The 23097-nt window shown below is 49.0% G+C and overlaps 3 protein-coding genes across 3 annotated transcripts; all 3 read right to left on the reverse strand.

Moving 5' to 3' along the window:
- Positions 1-4103: 4103 nt before the first annotated feature.
- On the reverse strand, positions 4104-4808 carry LOC120688818 (probable peroxidase 61). The gene has a single exon (XM_039971188.1). It carries the CDS (start codon positions 4806-4808, stop codon positions 4104-4106), a length of 705 nt encoding a protein of 234 aa, XP_039827122.1.
- Positions 4809-5992: 1184 nt separating this feature from the next.
- LOC120688820 (4-coumarate--CoA ligase-like 7) lies at positions 5993-11565 on the reverse strand. The gene is made up of 7 exons (XM_039971189.1): positions 10561-11565; positions 9546-9732; positions 8493-8636; positions 8325-8394; positions 7699-7801; positions 7332-7417; positions 5993-6038 (listed from the first exon to the last, which is right to left on the reverse strand). Exons 1-7 carry the CDS (start codon positions 11563-11565, stop codon positions 5993-5995), a joined length of 1641 nt encoding a protein of 546 aa, XP_039827123.1.
- Positions 11566-14519: 2954 nt separating this feature from the next.
- On the reverse strand, positions 14520-15936 carry LOC120688821 (protein FAR-RED IMPAIRED RESPONSE 1-like). The gene is made up of 2 exons (XM_039971190.1): positions 15127-15936; positions 14520-15083 (listed from the first exon to the last, which is right to left on the reverse strand). Exons 1-2 carry the CDS (start codon positions 15934-15936, stop codon positions 14520-14522), a joined length of 1374 nt encoding a protein of 457 aa, XP_039827124.1.
- Positions 15937-23097: the final 7161 nt, after the last annotated feature.

Raw genomic sequence — 23097 nt, forward strand, 5'->3', positions numbered from 1 at the left:
GATGTCAGTAAACACTATTTCACGCATGGGAGGAGTGGTTGGCTCGTACGTTGCCTTTAACCCCCAGCGCTAACATCACTGTCGTCCGTGTCCTCCCCCACGTGGGTTCGTTAGAGGGAGGCGGGAGGTCGATTGGCGGACGCAGCCGTTCCAGTTGGGAGAGCTCATCCCTCCGACTGGTCGGCTAAGATGTGTGGGCTTGGGCATGACCGGGGCCCATGAGAGGGGTGAGAGATCTTAGTTTGAGATCTGCCGTGGGCTGGCTAAGCTGCCAGCGGAAGCGGGCCCACTGGAGATCCAGGGTCACTGGACTCGTCAGAATGCCACAATATGTTTGTTGCGTCATTTATACTCTTACCTTTATTAAACATAAACTATAATTTAAGACCACTAAACCTATTTTAAGCACTTTAATGTAGATCCAAACACCCTTTGGTTTACTTGTTGACCTCTAATAATGAATGGTTGTGTCTAGCTAGCTCAGGCTGGAATGAACCTTGCTTAGTTCTATTGTTATTGAGCATATATAAAATTTACGAAATTATAAACATAGTGGATGTTAAGGGAAACAAATAGATATTAGGCTTAATTGGTTAGCATCCTTATATCTAGGTGGGCTCGCAAGCCCACCTACATGATGTTTTGGACTCTTTTTGAGTGCTTGGCTACCATAAGCCCATTAGCAATTGCTCAAAACTTACTTTTGTTCTATCTTCTAAGCCATACTTTAATTAGCTTTGCCTAGCTTTATAGCGAAACAAATTCACATCTATACTAAAGAAAAATGCTTATCTTGACATGTTTCATGGTGAATTGGAACAAAGGATCGGAGTTGGAGATAATGGGAGAAATTTAGCAGTTGAGAACTGCTTCCGCTCATCATAATTATAGGCCCATTATGACGATACATTTTAATTCAACCTATCTTTAACAAATTCTTTTACATGCAAGAAATACATTGGTTCCCCTGCAATAGGAGAAACAAACTTTCATACTCCATTCATATTGTTCACAAAAAAATTTTAAAAAAGTTTGTCGATAATCATCTCATGTCTAGGAAGAAAACTATTAAAAAATCATGAATAGTTGACTCCATTGTTTTGCTCCCCCCAACATTTGCATCCTGCACAGTTTAACTCTGCGCAAGAACAACACAAGAATAGCCAACTCCCATTGTTACATTATGTTGATACTATGTATAGATATGAATAGAGAACAATAGAATAGTTTATATTGTCTACTCTCTGCATTGCCACTAAACTCGTGAGGTTATGCAATTGGATTTCTCAATCAACATGATTGACCTTCCATTAGCTGTTGAACTGCCAATACTTGAGCCTAACCTCCTCTTGCATCCCCCTTACCCATTTTGATGATGTGGTATTGACATGGAAAGTAAAGTAATCACATTCCCCTTAAATATTTATCTGAGAATCACTAAATCCAACATTCAGCAGCATTTAGCACATGTCATCAGGGAACGTATCGTTCTCTTCCAAGAAAAAGAGTTGTCCTACTTCCAGATTGACCAAATGCCATGTCATGTCATTCTTATTTGAATACAACTTTCTATTTCACAAAGGCCAAATACCTTCCTTGATTGCATGGACTTTGTATCATGGATTCCTCTATAAATAGAACCTAATAGATCCTCACTAATCCCCACTCACCACAGCCAAACATATCAAAAAAATCATCCTATAATCTAGTCACTATAGTAATTGGATACCATGGCATCATACAAGGTATTTGCCTTGTTCGCCCTCCTAGCTCTTTATGCTGCTGGTGCTAGTGCAACCAGTTTCCTTTGGTACACACCACCAATGATGCAACCATATCCACTAGCCATGTTGCAACAACAGCATTGTATGACTCTAATGATGCAAGGCATCATGTCACCAGAATGCCAGCAGTTTGGTGCCATGTACCCGATCACACATCAGATGCAGCAACAACGTTGCATGGCTCTAATGATGTAGGGCATCATGTCACCAGAATGCCAGCAGTTTGGTGCAGTGTACCCGATCACGCATCAGATGCAGCAACAACGTTGCATGGCTCTAAAGATGCAGGGCATCATGTCACCGGAATGCCAGTAGTTTGGTGCCATGTCCCCGATCACACATTAGATGCAGCAACAATGTTGCTTGGCTCTAACGATGCAGGGCATCATGTCACCAGAATGCCAGCAGTTTGGTGCCATGTACCCGATCACACAGATGCAGACGCAATCATATTACATTCCTCCAGTGATGCAAGGTTTGACGGTACCTCGGTGCTAGTGTGGTTCCATGTGCCAGACGTCAATGCAGCTTCCATGCATGCGCAACACAGCTGCCATAATGAACAACCCACTGGCATATCCTATGCAGTGTGTTGCTGGTTGTTCGTGTTAGATAGGTATCAGTGTCATATGTGATACCGGTGAATAAAGTTCACATGCCATTGCATGAGACTTGGCAGAAAGAAAGTATGGAATAAGATGATTATCCTATGATTAATCAATATTTAGATTGATGTGCTGCCTCATAATGTCTTTGTGTTTGAACAATAAAAAAATCGGCATGCTAGATAAATATATGATATTTGCTTGCTACCTTGTCAGAAGATTGTGATGATGGCGGTGAAACTGAAATTCATTCCATTTCTAGCTAGTGTGCATGTACAATAGCACCCTCGATCGCTTAGAATGTGTCGGTTCCGAAAATGGTCAACTACTCATCTACTCGCTTGTGTGTTATCGTGCGTCGGATCCGAGATGGTCTAGCACACATGACTCAAGGTTTGTACTGGTTCAGGCTCTAATGTTGTACGTCTAGTGTGGGGCGGTGTCTCGTGTTGCTCAAGAGCCCGGGTGCTCAAAGGTTTGGGGGAGTACAAGCTTGCAACAACGCAAGAGTTCTCTATCTGTTCTTGTTGTGTTGTTCGAAATCAAATCCTCTCTATCTACGATGGGGCCTCCTCTTTTATAGTTCAAGGGGCCCACTTTATAGAGTTGCTACTGTGGTGCCTAAGGAGGGCCTTTGGTCGACCCTCCCGGCCAGGGCTTCCTGTTCCTTAAGTCGAGACGTCGCCCTTGCAAAAAAAAGAGAGATTAAAATTGGCTAAATAGGCCGTGAATCGGAGCAATGGGCCGTTGGCCCGTGCATATGTGCTGGTGCTCAGTGCGTGGGCAACAAAAGGTATTTTGTCGCGCAATTCTATGCATCGCCACGCGGATTCAAAGCCCCTTCAGTTTAGTTGTTAACCTGTAATAATAAATGGTTGTGTCTAGCTAGCTCAGGCTGGTTGAACATCTGCTTAGTTGGATTATTATTGAGCATATACAAAATTTAAGAAATTAGAAACATAGTAGATGCATGTCAAGGGAAAAGAAATAGATATTAAGCTTAATGGGCTGGCATCCTTATATTTAGATGGGCTCGCAAGCCGACCTACATGATGTTTTGGACTCTTTTTGAGTGCTTGGCTAAAGTAGCCCATTAGCAATTACTCGAAAGTTACTTTTGTTCTGAGCCATGCTTTTATTAGCTTTGCCTAGCTTACTTTATAGCAAAACATATTCACATCTATAGTTCTATACTAAAGAAAAATGTTCTATCTTGACATGTTTCCTGGTGGGTTGGAACAAAAGATCGGAGTTGGATATAATGGGAGAAATTTAGCTGTTGAGAACTATTTGCGCTCAGCATAATTATTAGCCCATTATGATTCTGACGCTTTATCTTCAAGCAATTCTTTTACATGCAAGAAAGGTTCCCTTGCAATAGGAGAAACAAACTTTCATACTCCATTAATATCGTTCAAAAAAATTTAAAAGAGTTTTTCCATAACCATCTCATGTCTAGGAAGAAAATCACAAAAAAAAATCGTGAATTATTGACTCGATTGTTCTGCTTCCTCCACATTTGTCATCCTGCACATTTAACTCTGCACAAGAGCAACACAAGAACAATCAACCAACATCGTTACATTATATTGGTACTACTATGTATATGTATGAATAGAGAACAACATAACAGTCTACTATCTACTCTCTGCATTGACACTGAGTTCGTGAAGTTGTGCCATCGGATTTCTGAGTCTACACGATCCACCATCCATCAGCTGTTGAACCGTCGGCAGTTGAGCCTGACCTCCCCTTGCCTCCCCGTCAGGACGTTCACGCCCCCCAGCTTCACCATGGACTTGGCGAACTGCAGCCGGAAGTTCCCCGGCCGCGACGCGAACATGGCCGCGATCCGGCGTGCGGCGCCAGAGGACGCGAGCTCCTGGTCAATCTGCAGGACGGCTCTCCCGGCGAGCACGCTCGGGTAGGAGTTGTCGAGGCCTAACGGGCCGAGCGGCGCGTCGAAGTTCATCGGCACGATCGCGTCGCGGGACAGGTTCTGCGGCGTCGTCACCACGTGCGGCGGGCACCGGCTCCGGAGCACGGCGAGCAGGCCGGCGTCCATGGTCGGGTCGAACGGGATGGTGCTGTTGTAGTTGTAGAGCCTGTTCACGATGAGCCCGCAGTGGCAGAATCCCATGGTATGTGAACCTAGCAAGGTGGTGAGGTCGACGACGCCGAGGCCGATGGAGCGGAAGGTGGACAGGGCCTCGGCGAACGACACGGATGGGCTCGGCAGGTTCACCTCGGCCGCGCTGGACACGGTGCCGTCCCTCCTCCCCGTGGGCAGGTCGTAGCGCACCCGCCCCGCCATGGCCGCGGCGTCCCTGGCGGCTAGCGCGATGATGTCGGCGCACGACACGACCCCCGGGCACGCCTCCTCGACGGCCGTCTTGACGTTGTTAACCACGTCGAGCATGTCAGCCCAAAACCAAAAGAGTTGGCCCAACCGGGCGCACACCTGGAGAAAGTCCTGCTATACCCCAAAAGCTAGCCCAAGAGATGAGAGACTCCCCCCACTTTTATGTTAGTTCAACTCTCCCCCCACAATCAATGTGGGACTAATCCCAACAATCTCCCCCTCACACATTGGTGCCCTTTAGCACTGACTGGGCCCACACCACAGTCCACCAGTGACCGGCTCCACACACGAGCACATATGGGCCTCACACCCACAGGTCCACCACTGACCGGCCCAACACACGAGCACACACGGGCCTCACACCCACGGTCCCCTAGGCTTCGGGCCTACACACCCAAGTGTGCACGGGCACAGGAGATTGCGGACCCAGCTCTGATACCAATTGTTGGAAATGCCCGGAACACGTGTTTCGCAAGCTCGCTCTCACCCTCGCTCTCCCTAGATCTCACACTCGTCGACAGACGGAGGTGGAAGATGAACAGTAGGATTTTCGGCCACGAACGCTGCTCCTGTATCTTAGCCCTTTGATTGATGAAAGGGACTCGGCGGCTTACAAATGAGGAGCGCAGGGGCTACTTGTATGCCGGGGCACCGTGGAGCCAACTCTCCATGCCCGGGACTAGCGCCACAATCCGCTGGAACCGCTCGACGACGCCGTGAGCTGCGCGCTCGCTCGGACATCGCGGCCTCATCCCAGAATCGCGTGCCACGCACACCACTCCTCTAACTACCTAGGACTTGACGCGAACTCGGCGGAGCCAGACTCCCGCACACGCCTCTTGTCGCCGTCGCCCGCCATCTTCGTCTCCGTCGAACCCCTGCGTGGGATCACGCGCTTCTTCAACGGTGGTTGTCGGGGGTGGACTGATCGAGCCACCGTAGAACATGTACTAGCTCTTGATACCAATTGTCAGCCCAAAACCAGGAGAGTTGGTCCAACCAGGCGCACACCCGGAGGAAGTCCTGCTACACCCCAAAAGTTAGCCCAAGAGGTGAGAGACTCCCCCCACTTTTATGTTAGTTCAACTCTCCCCCCACAACCAATGTGGGACTAATCTCAACAGAGCATCCGCAGCGTTAGGTTCGGCGGGGCCTCCTTCTCGGCCGGGTGGCTGGGCATGCTGTCGATGAGCACCGAGCCGTCGCATCCCTGTGCATTGGAGCCAACCAAACACTAGGCATCAGAGGCGGAGAAAATAATCTTGGACATGGCATGACGGGCTAGGACTGTCTAGATGGTCTCCGACGAGTGACGACGACGGCCGGCGCACGCATACCCTGACGAAGCAGTCGTGGAAGTGCAGGCGGATGAGCACGGGGAGGACGGAGCGGTCCCGTGCGGAGTGGCGGCGGACGACGTGGCGGACGATGGCCTCGGCGCGTGGGCACGACCGTGCGTAGAAGCCGACCTGCAGCTGCGGCGGCGGCACGGCGGCTTGCACCGCGGCGAGCGCCAACAGCAGCAGCAGTGAATGACGCGGCAGCTGCTGCTTCAGGGCCATGATGACGATGAGCAGTCGGTGGCCGGCCGTGGAGCGAGGTGGAGAGATCTATCGATGTGAAGGCGCTTGCGCTTGGCCTCGGGATCGGGCGAGCAGCTCCTGTTTTAGAGATGGGTCACCGGTGGACGGTGGTGGAGTTGGGAGCACTCAGAGCAAGTTTTATAATCCCAGCCGGCAGCCGGCTGGGAGCACGCCGCTCCCCAGGTCGCAGCGCGCGCATTAATGTGTTGCAGTGAGAGCGGGAGAGTTTTCGCCGGCTCCCAGCGGGCGATTCGCAGGCCGCCCGCTCTGGCTCTCTCTCCTCCCCACGTCGGATTCCAACCGGCTCTCGGTCGCTTATAATACCTGCTCTCAAGGGCGCCCTCTCGCTTCGTTAATGCACCTCAGAATGCTAGTGACAGTTCACTCCGCATGTGGCAGACCACATGCATGCCGCTGCAGAGTGGTCTCTGCTGTGCCACCGTGTGTGGATCGGAGGTGAAGCTCAATTGCTCAAACTCCTCACGGCCGCGGGCAGCAAGGCCAGAAACACAGCAAGGGCGGCACAAGATAAACTCCTCTACTACTACTACAACTGGATCATTACTTACAGTATCTGTAGGAGGAAGCAAAGCATGTTTTTAGAGTCTTGCTTTTTGAGGCTAGAGTAACTTTTCCATGCGTACCAAACACATGTTTTTAGAAGTTGTAAAGTGGCCGTCATATTAACAAAGTAGAAAACAAAATACTACTTCAACATCAGCATTTTTTTAGATTATAGAAAGTTCCAGCCTTGACCAGTCACAGTTGAATGACTTCAACATCAACATATAGAAGACGATATACAAATAGAAGACCATGGTAATTCTGCATATTTCTGCTCCCGTTTTCCAACTTAAGAGTACATGAATTTCATCTGTTGCTCATGATGCATTAATTGTGACTGCTCACACGGCTAGCTGGCCTCATCCGTTGCTAGAAGTGGCTTCGTGTGCGTTACAACCGGCTAGTACTTTGAGAAAGTGTGATTTGTGTATGCAGCTCGCGCCTCAGCAACTTGCCAGATGGCAACCGTGGTATTGAATCAACAAAAACAACTTTGCGTATCTTCTTGTAAGGGGCAACCTAATAAAACTTAATCCAATTAGCATATGTAAATATATCGTATGCAAGTTTGGCAGACAATACAATACGTGATGACATTTGTAGGCTGCCAAAGTATGTGTAACGTCCCGCCTCCCCGAGACCGGGCCCGCTTATATCTGGCTGCTTTCTAGGACATAGATTGTCCTCACAGACCAACACCAGTCTTTTATGCACACTTTGTCGAAAAAAAGTTGCAACTTATTGGTATGAGTATCCTATTAATCCTATTAAGCCCTGGGCCGTGGTGTCACAGTATGCACCTGCTTTGCAATGAAATCGATTATTTGGTCTTCTGTGAGGTTATTGCTCCCATTTTGTCTTACGACAAATGCCATTGGCAATTGTCCTACTTCATCCGGGTATCTATATGCAAGTACATGGAGTAAATTTGAACCTCACAAACATGTAATGTTCGAAATAACAAACAATTGGTAACCCTTGGACAACCAACATTCTTAAATAACCCTATCCTATTTGAATAGTATATACGTATTGAGTACATAGACGCCTCGATATGATTGGATATATGTGTTCACTTAGTGTGAAATTATGTTGAATTGTTATGAAGCTATCTTATATATCTCACTGTAACTATAAATAATCAGATTAGACCAGAAATATAACTTATCTATTTAAAATAATACAAATAAATAAACATTTTATTTTGTTCTAAAGGATGATGTAGTATAGATTTTTTGTCCAATAGAACATTTTTAGTGTCAATGTAATCATCATTGGTGAATGGTTATCTTAATTTTCAATGAAAATGTTGAAACATTATAAGATAACTTACCATGGAAGTAAAATATTGTTCAAATGGATCATAAAATATAAACATTGTGCAGATCATTTGTTTAGTTATATACTTATATATAAGAAAACGTACGGGATAACTGCAGCATCACATATCCCTGGAATCAAATGTAGCACATCCTCTAACTCTGCTGGTGCAACCTAAGTACAAAACGCACAGTATTTCATATTAGGGCACAAAAATGTGTCAACGGTATTAGTGCAACTAAATCATGACAAAAAAGAAACATGTTAAATATCTGATATGCTTTGTACTTAATGATATCCTTTAGTCTATCAACTACGTAAAGGAAGCCATCTTCATCAAAATAGCATAGGTCACCAGTTTTAAGCCAGCCATCAGAGTCAAATGCAGATATTCTTGTCTCGTTACCTCCAACATATCCTATATGATTAATATAGAATGAACAATTCAATCAAGTTGTTGGTAATAAGTAATCATTACTTTGAAAATTATGATAAAAAATAACTTGCTTATAATTATTTGCCTCATTATATTTAAATTACCATGATGTTTTCTATTGATTATTCATAAAGTGCAATGAATTGGGTAATAACCTGATTTTTTTTGTTTTATGATACTATTTTTTCTATGTAGCCATGTTTGTTTATTGCCTATGTTGTATGATGTTATAATGGACCATTATGTGGATACCATATCATACTTTAAATTGCATTTTAAATTTAGGTGAAAAACTTTTGCAATTGATGATCATTTGATAAAGGTGTGTCGTGATTAAACAAACATTAGAATTGTATTCATAAAACAAGAGAAAAATGTGTGACCATGATTACTCAACAACTAACTATAATACTATGAAAATATAAGGAAACATAATAAATACTATCATCTGATATATGTAAATATAAAATTCATAAAAAGAATAAAATTAGTGCAGAAATTTTATTATAAGTAAATTTTTAGCATTCTTGTACACCATTCTTATATTAGCATTGAAACTGGACAGTGTTGTGATAGATGTATTTGTTTCCTTAGTTTGGAGATATATTAATTTCTATAAATAAACATTTCAATAAATTATGTAATTAATAAAAATTATTTTTGTGTGATATACCTGAAACAATCATCGTTTTTAATATTCCTTAGAGTACCTTATCATAGTTGAGTGCCTTCTCTTTAACAACTTTTTTTTTTATTTGGACTCTTGATTGCACTAGGAACATAATTAATGCTGTGATGTGGAACCTTGCCGTTCCATCTTTATACTCAAAATGTAAAAGATAAACAGATATATGATGCAAATATAAGTAGATAAAATAGTGATGTAGTTACCTAGCATGACACTAGGGCTTCGAATGCATAATTCCCCTTGCTTATAGATTGATAACAGTGCACCACTAATAATGTCAACAACTTTGGCTTCAACGCCACTACATAGTCGCCCTGTTGATTTTATCCGACGACATTCCTGATGACCAACCATTTTTGATGTCACGCCACCCTCAGTTGATCCTAATGCCTGTGGTTAATTTGTACACCACATCAAAGGATTATTATTATACACAGTAAAGTGAGAGTGTGCCAGCCATGGTTCATAACCCCTCAGCTAGCCCTCAAACGCCAATGTGCATGTTCGCTTCATCGCTTGGTGTCTATGTTCTTTTCTAGTACTTATCTAGACATTAAGAGAAGATATCCCGTACAAACCTATGGTCCATATTCATTTTGCTGATATTATGTGCCAACATTGTAAATATTATATCCCCCTAAAAAATAATAGTTACAATTATATTACGATGAGTGATGGCAATTACAAATTTGATAACTTTTTTAAAGGACAAATCACAGTAACTATTTTTGAAAGGATGATCTTTCAAAAAAATACTATTTTTGAAAGGGGATAAATCCAGCAACTTCACATGCTGGCCACTCCCACACCAGAGGTGTCCTAGGTCGGTCGCCACGTGAATGTTGCTGCCTGTGCCTGGCGCCAAACATCAAAAGTTACGTGAGAACGGGAACTTCCACCCACCCACTAATATCAGTGGAAGTGTAATGAGAGTGACATAAATATTAAATTTGCTGACATGGCACATGAGAAAATGTTGAGTGTGAGAAAAGTGTTATTATCATGACACTTCTCCAATTCGGTTACTTAATTTACAGTTTTGATATTCGTGCGATGACACTCCCCGCTGAAACTGCACTGAGAAAAACGCCAGAGAGATTTCCATCGCGATCCTCGTGCGCAAGGTGGAAATTAAAGAAGCGAGCATGATGTGTTGCCTTCTGACGCGGAGTGCTAATCTCTATGCAAAATTATCCGTCCAAGTGGGGCAACACTTACCAACGACAGCTCGACGCCGGGGAACCTCTCCTGGAACGCCGACGCCGCGGCGCTGCTCAGCGGCGCGCCGCCGCAGTCGACCCGGACGAGGTCCGGGAACCCCTCCGGGCCGCCGCCGCCTCCCCGCGCCATGGCCACCACCACCGGCGGCGCCACGAACATCTGCGTGGCCCGGCACCTCGCGCCCGCGGCCAGCACGGCCGCCGCGCCGCCCCGGGGCGCGGTGACCACGACCGTCGTCTCGGCCGCCGCGACCCCGCGCATCAGCATGTGGAAGCCGTACGAATGGAACATGGGCACGCCCAGGAGCGTCACCACGGGCCCGCCGGGCGCCCGCGGCCGCGCCGAGGGGACCTGCAGCGACGACGCGATGAGGCGCCGGTGGGACTGCGCCACCGCCTTCGTCCGCCCCGTCGTCCCCGACGAGTAGCAGATCGCCGCCACGTCGGACTGCCGCATCTGGACCGGCGGTGGCCCGTCCGCCTCCGCCGGCTCGTGTTCGTGGAGGAAGGACTCGAACTGCGGCGAGTCGAGCAGAACGACGGTCAGCAGCTTCGTCCGGCCCACGGGGACCTTGCTTACGGTGGCGGCGGTGGCGAAGAGGACGGACGGGCTGCACAGGCCGACGGCGCGGGCGACGTCGGCGGCCGTGGATAGCGGGCTGAGCGTCGAGACGATGGCGCCGAGGGACAGCACAGCGAGGTACACCACGGGGACGTCCAGGCTGGGAGGCGCGAGGACGAGAGCGACGTCGCCCCTGGCGACGCCGAGCGCGCCGCGCATCGCGGCGGCGAGGGAGCGGACGCGGGCGAGCAGCGCCGCGAACGAGAGCGCGGCGCCGGTGGACGCGTCGACCATGGCCGGGTGCGCCGGGAGCGGGGAGGGGAGGCGGGACAGGGCGAAGGACGGGAAGGAGACGGGCGCGTCCTCCGGCGGGAGCGCGATCGGCAGGCGCAGGCTCCGGAACGTCCTCGTCGCCGGGCAGAAGCCGCTCCGCGGGTCCATGGGCACGGGCAGCGAGCGAGAGCCGAGAGCGCACTCGTTCCAGCCGCGGGGGAGACGACGGCGACCAAGTTCGTGGGAGATGGAGGGGACGTGGCTTTAGTCTCGTGGAGACACGATGCAGTTTTCACTACCTTTACATGGTAGCATCAAGGAAAAGTGATAGAAAAAAAAACAATATTCCTAAAAGCGAAAAAACAAGTTGTAATTCGCTTGATGCCGCCGCTCGCCGGAGCACCGCCGCGCCGCGGCTATCCCTGGCGACCCTCCCCACGATCCTGACAGCTTCGCGCCGCTGCATCTTGCACGCAACAAGGGTGGTCAAACAACGGCGACGACAGCGGGGGTCGCGGGAAAATCGATGGCCTCCTCAGCTTCATGCCCCGCACGCCGTGGCTGGCCGGGGCGCCGCCGCGTTTCGGCCATATCCTGCGTCTCTCTTCGTCGCTCTTTTCCATCGAGCACGACCACGCAGACGCAGTCACGCGCCTTCCTTTTGGCTTGTGGCGACTGTCACACCGGAACGGCCGCTGATCCGCCGACCACGACCTTCTCGCAGGAGCCGTGCCCGCGTTGCGGACAGGCTCGTGGCTGCTGCCGCTTCCGCGCGCGCGGGCAGCTTCCGGTTGCCTCCAGTTCAGGCGGCGCGTCCAGTTCGCGCGCCGCGCGACACCGGGACAAACAAGCACCAGGCCTCGCTGGGTACCAGTGCGTCATTCCAACGAACATGTCTGGCCGCGCTTGCACCACCACGCCGGCCGCCGTCGCCACTGCCCAGCCGAAGCGGAAGCAGCTGCTTCTCCTGTGCAGCCGCTCCTCCGCGGCCACCGACCAGCTACCGCACGTCCCTGGCGAGGAAGACGCCCCCGCGATGCTTCCAATCTCGACCGCAAACGTCAAATCGGGCGGACGGTATGTGTCCAGGGGTGGACGGTATTTGAAATACCGTCCACCCGGTCGGTATCTCAGATACCGTCCACCCTTTGGGCGTCCTCCGGCGGCTCGCCGGAGCGCCGCCGCACTCAAGGCGTCCCTAGCTGCCGTCTCCTTCCCCTTAAGCACCTCGGAGCATCGCCCTCTTGCATCTCGCCACCGCTGCGCTCCTGCGCCTGGTTTGTGGAGTGTGGCTGCTAGAGGGCGGACGAGGGCGACCGCGAGACCCGGTGCTCAGCGTGGCGCGGCGCGGCGCGACGGACGGCATGGCGCACGCCCAAGGCTCTCCCGCCGACTCGTCTGCTCCTATTCGTCACTCCATCCAATCCCCATGTCCCGCCGGAGATGCGCTGCCTCTGGTCCCGGACGTCAGCAGCCGTCTTTCTGAATTCTGAACGACGTTCCCCGTGCTCATCGCTCTCGCTGGCCTCGCGCGCGTGCGCAACCACCAGAGGCCATGCGTAGCCGCGCCCTGTGTTGACTGTTGAAGACGGCAAGACGTAGGCACCCGCAAGGAACATCGCGTTGCCTCCTCGAATGGTGGCACGGCCTGAACGATAATGGCGGAAGGTCCGTGCGCCTTGTTGGCTTGTTGCCGTGCATCTCTAATCTCTTGGCACGACGCTCTGATAGAACAGGCTAGGAAAGTGATGACACCCTGAATTGGTGAAGCTCAGTGATCCTCTTGACCCCGAGTTTACAAATTCGTGCTCATAGAGACCACACTAGGAATTTGTTGATTAACATTTCCTCGTGTGGTTTTATCGAACATTTAATTTTAAGAAAAAGGAAGTGTTCATCTGTCACTCTCGAGTGAAATCTTAGCTCTCGAGTTATTTTTTGGACCGCTGAATCAAAATCCAACAATTCTCCTTCATCGTCTACCCCCAGACACCTTATCTCTTCTACATCCTTCTTCCTCTTCCCCTCCCCCACCTTCTTCCCTGCGCCAGCCCAAACACGCCGCTAGTCCCGCCGCCACCCCTCCGGTGCAGCCCCTGCTCGCCCACGCCGGTTGCCGCGCCGGCCCCTCCCTCCACCCCTCCTGCCTCGGTCGCCCCCACCCTGGCACCAGCCCGACTACCTTCCTCCACCGTCCAGGCCGATGGTGCCACCTCCGTCGCCCTCGCCGCCTCCGCGCTCACTACCACCTCCGAGCCGGCCTGCTGCCGACCACCCTCCTTCTAAGGCCAGGTGAGAGCACCAGGGCTCTAGCAATCCTGAAACTCTAACCGAACTCTAACCTCGTGGGAATCTCACTGGAGTTGGAGAAGAAAGGGAGAATTTGGTGAAATAAAAAATTGATTGAGGAACTGAGGGATGCCTCGAATCACTCTGAGAGCAAGTATTATGGTGGGCTATAAGCAAGCTAAATGCTGAGGTGGAGGAAAGAGAAGAGGAGAGAGAAGAGAAATGGGTTGTTAGCTTACAGTCAGTTTCGACACAAGAACTAAGATATTTTGTGAGATAGATAAGTGGGCCATGTATTAATGGTGGAGAGCTAAACTACTATACAAGTAGGCTGAGATGTGAGCTGGAAAGATTGTTGCAGCCAGCAGCAGGCTAAATCATTAGCCTTGCTCTGAGTGATAGCTTTCCCCTAAAAAAATCAAGCACCAAAGAATAACTAGATACAAGGAACGCATTCAGCCCGCATGGAAATAATTGTCTATGTTTGGTTTGTGTTAGGAAAATCTTAAAACACACTTTGACCGCCCATTAGAGGTGTCAAACAAAGCCAGTTTACAATACCAACTTCAGAACTCCCGCGCTAGGAACCCTTAAGAATCTAATAAAGACTTTAACCGCGTGATTAGAGGACGATTACTGTAGTATCACTGTAGCCAATCATCATTTAATTATCGTCATTAGCTTCATTGTGAAAAATTATACCATCGCTAAAAAAAGTTTTGCAAATAAATTTCATTTGGTACTTCACACGGCTAAAATTCTCTTTTCAGAATGCGTGCGCTAAGGATTTCCTAGCGGGAACCAAACGAGGCCAATCTCTCGTGTGCCGCACCTCAGCCCTCGATCAATTTGGTCTTCTTTGTCACCGGCGTGACGCTGTCCGCGTCGTCTGCAGCATTGCTGTCCACTACAGCAACGGCGCCAGAGCCACGAAGGACTGCGTTCCTATCATCCAGCCAGCCTTCCAAGAACTCCTTGATCTCCTTGAACTCCTGGGCGTCCTCCGAGGCCAGGTCGAACACCCGGCGCCCCAGCTCCTCCATCTCGTGGAGCCGCTCGAACTTGACGTCGCCTCGCCGCCGCATCCGCCGCAGCGCGCAGCAGTTCGGTATCAGCGACGAGTCGTTGTGGCGCATCGCGCACAGGATGTGCCGGCATGGGAGGCCCTCGCGCTCCATCTTCCGGCAGCTGCACCTGATGACCTCGCCGACGCCGTAGCCGGAGCACTCCACGTGGAAGAGCACGCCCCGGCGCTGCCTGAACACCACCATGTAGACCTTCTTCCCGAACGTCGGGTGGCCTCTGGCCGTCGCCTCCACGACCTCGAAGCTGTCGATCATCTTGATCTCCTCGCGCAGGAGGTAGAAGTTGGCCGGCGTGAACCAGCGCGCGGCGCTCTCCTCCAGGTGCCGGTGCCCGGTAGTGAGCTCCACCCGGGACCTGTTGGCCTCGGCGTCGAGCGCGGCGCATGCCGTGGGCGCAGGCGTCGGCGTGCCGCAGCAGGTCGGGCAGCGACATGCCCCCGTGGAGGCCCGTGTGCAGGCGCGTGGCGAGGCACTCCGTCCTCTGGTCGCCCGCCATGCCGAGGAAGAACTTGTCGTGGACGAACGCGGCGGCCCATAATTCCCTCTTGCCGTACATGTCGTCCAGCCAGCGCCGGTTCCCGGCGGTCCGGTGCTTCGCCATGAAGCCGTACCACCGCTCCTCGAACGCCTCCGGGGAGCACGCGTCGCACACCAGGGACCTGAACTCGTTCCGGGTCGACGCGCCGTGGAGGTGCTCCTCGATGGCCTGCTCCACGTGCCACGAGCAGATCCGGTGGTTGGAGTCCGGGAACACGATCTTGACGGCCGCGACCACCGCGTCGCCGCCGTCGGTGATCACCGACTTGGGCCTCCTCTGGGCGACGGACAGCAGGAAGGTGCGCAGCAGCCAGACGTACGAGTCGAGGGACTGGTCGGAGATGATGCCGCAGCCGAACAACGTGGGCGTGCGGTGGTGGCTCAGCCCGACGAAGGGGACGAACGGCATGGCGTACTTGTTGGTCCGGTACGTGGTATCGAAGACGACGACGTCGCCATGGGAGAAGTAGTCGAGTCGGGAGTCGCAGTCGGCCCAGAAGAGATTCTTGAGGCGGTGCTCGGCGTCCAACTCGTAGTGGTGGAAGTTGTCGCAGTCGTCCTCCTCCCGGCGGCGCAGTTCCTGCAGGACGGCGTCCGCTTCGGCCCTGTCGATCCGCGGCCGCGCCATGTGTCGTGCTTACGCAAAGAATCGAAGATAAGAGGAACTCTTTAGTCAAGATGGAAAATGCATGCAAACGAGTTGGAAATAGAGAAATGTAGCTGCGACGGCCGGTGAAACAGCGGAGGCGGCGCGCACCTCTAGATAGCGGCGGCGGAAGAAAGTCCGGCGAGATTCCGGACGGGTAGAAAGGGAGAAGTGGGCGGTCAATTAGTTTAGAGGAATACGGAATACGCGCAGAGGCATTCCTTAAATCACTCCTTCCAAAGAAAAACCGTTAACCTTGGAAAGGTTTACCATGGATATAGCAACAAATCGGCTGCCACTAAACAGATCAGTAACAAACATTCCTGTACGTCCCATTCATTATAGGGCGCATTTAGTTTCATAAATTTTTTACTGCGCTATAATAATTTCGAACGTTTGAATACTAATTAGAAATATTAAATATGAATAATTGACAAAATCTATTCCATAACATCGGGTGAAATTGCGAGACGAATCTAATGAACCTAATTATGCAGTGATTAGACAATGTCGTGTTATATTAAACAACCTCTAATGACGTATTAATTAGACTTAATAGATTCTCCTCGCGATTTCCCGTCCATCCATGTAATTAGTTTTATAATTAATTTATATTTAATACTTCTGATTAGTGTTGTAAAAGTTGCCATAAATTTTTGCCCAAATTTTTTGCCAACTAAACAGGCCCATAGTTTATCTTAAGTTAAACTTCAACAGACCAGGTTTATAAATTTGCAAAAAGAAAAAAGAAAAAGAAAAACTTAGTCAAGGCCGCAAATGTCCTTTTGCCAGGCTCGGATTGGCACTGCCACATCGGGCTGCTTCTGCGAGCACTGCCATGCCAGGCTGCTCGTGCCGACGGGCCAGTACGGCACAACTAAATCCTACTTGTGTTATGTCGCATGCCATGCCGAACCGTGTCGTGCCAAGCCGTGCTAGTGCTGTATAACGTGGTTCAATCTATTTGGCCAACTATAAATAAGAATACAATACTGCAAATGGTTGGGAAAGAAGCAACACAAATCTTACGCTAAGCACGCCGCAAATCAGTGGCGGATCCAGCATAATTATTAGGAGGGGCTTTCTTCTATCTTTAAACAATTTTAGTCTCTCCTTACAATGTATTCATGCCAAAAAAATTAAGAGGGGGGGAGGGCTTAGAAGGGCTCCATGAATCTAACGACGGTAGGAGGGTCTGGAGCCGCTCCAGACCCCAAACTGGATCCGCCCTGCCGCAAATTGAAAGCCCTGATCCACATCCAAACCGTTATGTTGGACAACAAATATTTATTTCTCCCTCGCCCGGCCTTGTTGTTCCTGGTGAAAATTATGAAGGCTTCACCAAGCTTGGAAACGCCGTGACTCGTTGAGTCCGGCTCAACCCCACGTCTCCCTCTATACATGGCCAAATGGGCCGGCGCAGCACGACCCGACCCGACCCTAACCCTAGTCGGCACGGCACGAAGCAGGCATGACACGACTGGGCACGATTAACTAATTGTGCCGTGTCATGCCGGCACTGCGTGACTGGCCGCGGACCCAGGCACGACCAACCCATAGGGTTAGTGCCGACCCAGACACTACAGTCTCCAACCAGCAAGCCACAACTTCATCAGTTCACAAAAACAAGCTAAGTTCAAATTTTCCATACATAACAGGATTACAGAATAACATAACTCAAAACATAGCTAAGAATTTATCTTTCCACACATAACAGGATGACAGCAACTCAGAACATAGCTAAGTTCTAATTTTCCACACAGTCACACAGAGCACACAGAACACATTTTCAAAGTTTGAGCTAGTGCAATGGCTGCCTCATTAAAAACCTATCTAGATAAAACTCACACCTTGTGAGAAACCCTAGATAGAAAAAGCTCAATCAAATTTAATTATTACATAGTTCAAATGTTCCAAGGTCCAAGTACATGAATACATAATCAGGTAAACATCAAGATAAAGATCATCAAAAGCGGCTTCAAGTTCCTTGTCCTCCACAAAATGTTGTGCTCTTGCATCACCAGCCTCCAAGTCTTTGATGCAGGAGAGCATCTCCACCGTTTCTAGAGCCAGGCGGCGGCGACGCTCCTCGATGATCCTGCCAGTAAGACTAAATGTAGATTCTAAAGATATAGTAGACATAGGCACAGATAAAACATCTTTAGCTAAGATTGAAAGAATTGGTAGGTGTGTTTATGCTCTTGCCACCAATTCAAGATATTGAAATCATGCATCAAACTGATTGACAGTGTCACTGTCCAAGTAGAAGATAGTTCAAAAGTAATACCAAGAGAAGCACCACTTGTTGCTGCTTGCAACAATGTACGACCAGAAGTTCTTCTAGATAGAGAGGATGGAGTGGCTGTAGAGTTACCAAAACTGGATGAACCAGCACCAGCAGAACCATGATCATCACCACCAAAAATCTTAACCCAGGCAGATTTTTTCTTACCAGAGCTCACTGGTTGTGAAGGCCTCTGCAATCTCACTGTACCAAACTTCTCATCATATTTGTTAAACATGGTAGAACGTTCAGCTCTTACCTCAGTTAAATAAGGAGAATAATCAGTACCAGTGAGGTTAGACAGTACAACTAGAGCTTTGTTAAAACGCCTTAGCTTAGTTCTAGGATCCATGATGAATGCAATTGAGTAAAGCATAGGTATGTCCCTCCAATACTTAAGAAATTTATCTTTCATAGGAACTGTCACCGATGTAAGCATTGCATCATTTTCATAATTATTTAGGTGTGCAGCAATCTCAATTATGTGATGCAATATTAATGAAGAAGTAGGATCATATACAGCAGACAGTGCACAAGTTGAATCATAGAAAAGCTCAAGAAATGTCAAGATGTGTTCAGCAATATACCAGTGGGTCTCTGTCAATAGCATAGGCTCACCTGATGCCCTAGGGTAGTGTGTCTGGATAAACACACTAAAGCTCTGCTTATGAGGCATAAGATGCTTAAGCATGAGGTAGGTAGAGTACCACCTCACATCCATGTCTACAGTAAATTTTTTTTGGACGCTCATTAACAGCAATGCAATATGTTTTGTATGCTGCAATGCGCTGGTTAGAAGAATTCAAGAAAGAGATTGCTGTTCTAAATGATTCTAGGTAAGCAGATATCCTCTTCAAGCCAGACTTTACAATAAAATTAATTATATGGCAAGCACATCTCTGATGCAAGAACAGAGTACCAACATAACTAGAAATTTTAGGAGATAAAATATTAATAGCAGAAGTATTAGCAAATGCATTGTCCAAAGTAACAGAAACTACTTTTTTCAGTCAAACTAAACTCATCCAACACAGCAAGCACACGCTCAATAATGTTTTCACCATTGTGGGAAACATCAATGAACCTCAGCCCTAAGATCTGCTTCTCTAATTGCCTGTCACTACCAACAAAATGAGCAACCACACTAAGGTAATCTTTCTTAGCATTACCTGACCAAATGTCATATGTGAAAGCAACAGATGAAGCACTAGCTAAAGTCTCAATAATTTTACTATGCCGATCAGCATAATACTTGACAAGATCTCTAGTGGTGGTTTGCCGTGAGATAATAGCAAACCGAGGGTTATGTGCAATTTTAATGTAATCTTCAAATGCTTTAGAATCACCAAAGCCTAGAGGAAGATCAAGTCTAGCAATCAAATGGCAAAGCTGTGTACGTGCAACCTCAGGACTGTAGTCCCAGTGACCTACACTACCATCGGCGTTGAACTGAAGCAAGGATTGCGATGAACGAGACTTTTGCTTCCTAACAAAGCATGATTTAATATGACGCTTCAGAGTTCCAGTGCCAAAAGTAGACAGAGTAGCATAGATCTTACCACAATGAAGACACTTAGCTTGGAATCGGATTCTCTTACCATCCACCACCTTGTAGATCTTCTCATACTCATCCCAGACATTAGAGGTGCATGGCCGGTTCCTTTTGCCAGTGGCAGTGGCAGTGCTCTCGGTTTTGTGCTCAGCACTAGCACTGCCACCAGCACCGTCACCGTCACCGTCACCATCACCAGCAAGGTCGATAGGTGCAGTGGCACTGCGGCCAAAGAGCTCATCCTACCCCGTGGGGAGGTCTTCTTCATCATCTCCGACCCCCCCATCAACCGAATCTCATCGTTGATGGTCATAGAGTGGCCGTCATCGGCCATCGCCAGTGTCTGGTTCCTCAACGGCACTGAGGAAAGAAATCAAGAACAATCAGAAAAGAAATCAAGAAAAATCAGAAAGAAATCAACAAAGAAACGAAAGAAAGAACAAGAAGAGGAGGAGGGTGATCAAACCTGCATGTCCGGAGCACCAGAGTCGCCGACGAGGTCCAAGAAGTGCAAGCCCGGAGCACCAGATCAGCCGGTGATCTCTGGTTCCTCAACGGGCTGGGGTTAGGGTTTCGGGATAGAGGGCCGAGCCGGAGATGGACAGGACACAGGAGCACAAGACTAGAAGAGGAAGAGTCATGAGTCGTGCCGTGCCGGGGAGCCAGCGGCGGCGGAGGACTGCCGGCCGGACAGGGAGAAGACGAAGAGCTCTAGATCTAGAAGAATGGAGGGGACGAGGTGGAGAGGAGGTGCGCGAGTGTAGGGTCGAGATGGCGGACTAGAGGGGGGGGTGAATAGTCCTTTCTAAAACTAATTGCCCCGGCTAACCGAAACTTATGCAGAATTGATACTATTCGCTTAGTCAAGACTTCACCCATCTAACTATGACTCTAAGGCACCTCCAAAAAGATCCTACACAAAACAAATGGAGTGCCAAGCTAGCAAGAGCTCTCCTAACAATTCTAATGCCAAGCCACACAAGCCTAAGCACTAGTACTTCACAAACAAGGGGAGCTCCTACACAATTCTAATGAGCAAAAGCACAAAACCAAACCTAAGCTCACTAGATGCTCAAGGACAAGGATACACAATCCAAACCCAAGAGCTCAACTTGCTTAGCTACACAATCTAAGCAAGAGCAACTAATTAAACTACACAAGCTAACTAGTTACACTAGGATCTCTATTTCTAGCTACACAAGCAAGAAGATGATTAGCAAGCTACACAAGTTAACTAATCACAAGAGAGCAACTACACAAGCACAAGGTATATATGAATGTAAATACAAGGCTTGTGATTTGGAGAATGCAAACCACCGAGAAGAGTAGACAAAATTGACACGGTGATTTTTATCCCGAGGTTCACTTGGTTGCCACCAAGCTAATCCCCGTTGAGACAAGCTCCAAGGTTGCCGCCGATCCTCTTGCTAGTGGTGACTCTCAAGTCACGCTCTCCCACGTGGAGTGCTCACACTGAGCTCTAGCACATGATCTGGCCGAACCACTTGTTGCTCTTCACATCTCGCTCAACTAGAGTTGCTCTTCGCGGCTCCCGCGGGGTGAGCACAATACCCCTCACAATCTCTTCTCCGGAGCACCGCACAATCTTCTTGCGGGCTTCAACAGAGCCTCTTGCCACTAAGCCATATAGGAGGTGGCAACCTCCAAGAGTAACAAGCACACCGGCTTGCAACACGATCACCTAGTGCCACTCAATGCAATCTCTCAAAGCAATCGCACTAGAAACGCTCTCTCACTCGATCGGATGATTACTATCAAGTTAGAGTGAGTAGAGGGCTCTCAAGCACTCTCACACAAGGACACCAACTCCCCAAAGTGCTCAGCCACCACAAATGGCCGGCCACACCTTCTATTTATAGAGGGAGGCCCCAAACTAGTCGTTATACTCAAAACCCGTGAAAACAGAGTTTTCGCGGACTGTCCGTCTCACAAAAACCGGACTGTCCGCCATTCAAACCCAACGGCTAGATCTGCAATGATTATGTGTCAGAGTCGACCGTTAGAGCCCTTCGCGGACTGTCCGCTCCCTATTGGCGGACCGTCCGCCGTTCAGACACTCCGAACACTCAGAGAGACAGCGTCTCTGGACAAACTTAAAGTTTGAGGGGTGGACCGTCTACACCCCTTGGGCGGACCGTCCGCCCTTCATATCGTGCAACCCACCAGAAGTGAAATCGTCTCTGGACAATTTCTCAACTGACCTGCGGACCGTCCGCACCCCAGGGGCGGACCGTCCGCGCTTCACTCTCAAAAATCCCACCAGAGATCCAACACGTCTCTGGTCAATTTGTTAAGTGACCTGCGGACCGTCCGCTCCCTTTGGCCGGACAGTCCGCAGTCCAACCTTTCAGCCCAATCCAGAGAAACAACCTCTCTGGATGATTTCTTTAAAACACCTGCAGACTGTCCGCACCCTAGGGGCGGACCGTCCGCAGTACGGCCTTCAAGCCCAAACACTGCTGCAACCTCTCTGGACAAAAATGAATTATGCTTGCGGACTGTCCGCCTTACCGGGCCGGACCGTCCGCCCGTAACTTCTTTTTCCCACAAGTTGATCAACATCAACTCCAACACCTTCTCCTTTGCAAATGTGCCAACACCACCACGTGAACAACACCATGTGCATGTGTGTTAGCATGTCACAAACATTTTGAAAGGATTTTCACTTGATCTCACCACGTCACTCGATCCTAGCAACATCGCAATGTTAGATCGCTCAAGTGGCACTAGATGACTGATATGCAAACAAGTTTGCCCCTCTTGATAGTACGGCCATCTATCCTAAGTCCGGTCATGCACTTCTATACACAACCTTTGACCAGTGAAATGAAATGCCCTACAAGTCATACCTTTGCCTTGCACATTCCATTTCATCTTCCCAAATATTGATGCCACACAAGCACCAAACTCCATCAAGCCTTTTGATCATTATCATGAGTCAACACTTGACTTGATCTTTCTTGAATGATATGATCCACTCCATATCAAGCTTCACCGCATCGCGGTCCCTTGTTTCAAAGCCTTGACTTGCCCTTCTCCATTGCAACCGGTCCATCAAGCCAAGCCTTGTCTTGATCTTCTCCACTTTGGTCACATAACTCCATGTCATGTCTCATATGCAATGAGCTCCTCCATCACACTATATGAGCATAGCATCAACCCTTAGTCATTTCTCCTCCCTGGCACATGTTGCTCATACTAGTGTCTTTGTGTGGACTAATCTCCTGTGTATCTCAACATAAACACTTATTAGTCCATCTAAGTTTTCACTCAATTACCAAAACCA

This window comes from Panicum virgatum, chromosome 9N (genome assembly GCF_016808335.1).
Source record: "Panicum virgatum strain AP13 chromosome 9N, P.virgatum_v5, whole genome shotgun sequence".
NCBI classification, from domain to species: domain Eukaryota; kingdom Viridiplantae; phylum Streptophyta; class Magnoliopsida; order Poales; family Poaceae; genus Panicum; species Panicum virgatum.

What these genes read in the sequence shown, in the direction of transcription:
- LOC120688818 (XM_039971188.1), bottom strand. Translation starts at nt 4,808, where the DNA reads ATGCTCGACGTGGTTAACAACGTCAAGACGGCCGTCGAGGAGGCGTGC.
- LOC120688820 (XM_039971189.1), bottom strand. Translation starts at nt 11,565, where the DNA reads ATGGACCCGCGGAGCGGCTTCTGCCCGGCGACGAGGACGTTCCGGAGC. An exon ending in CCGGCGTCGAGCTGTCGTTG is followed by an intron (nt 9,733 to 10,560) that starts GTAAGTGTTGCC and finishes AATTAACCACAG; the next exon opens with GCATTAGGATCAACTGAGGG. An exon ending in TGTGATGCTGCAGTTATCCC is followed by an intron (nt 7,802 to 8,324) that starts GTACGTTTTCTT and finishes ACTTGCATATAG; the next exon opens with ATACCCGGATGAAGTAGGAC.
- LOC120688821 (XM_039971190.1), bottom strand. Translation starts at nt 15,936, where the DNA reads ATGGCGCGGCCGCGGATCGACAGGGCCGAAGCGGACGCCGTCCTGCAG. An exon ending in CTCGACGCCGAGGCCAACAG is followed by an intron (nt 15,084 to 15,126) that starts GTCCCGGGTGGA and finishes CACCTGGAGGAG; the next exon opens with AGCGCCGCGCGCTGGTTCAC.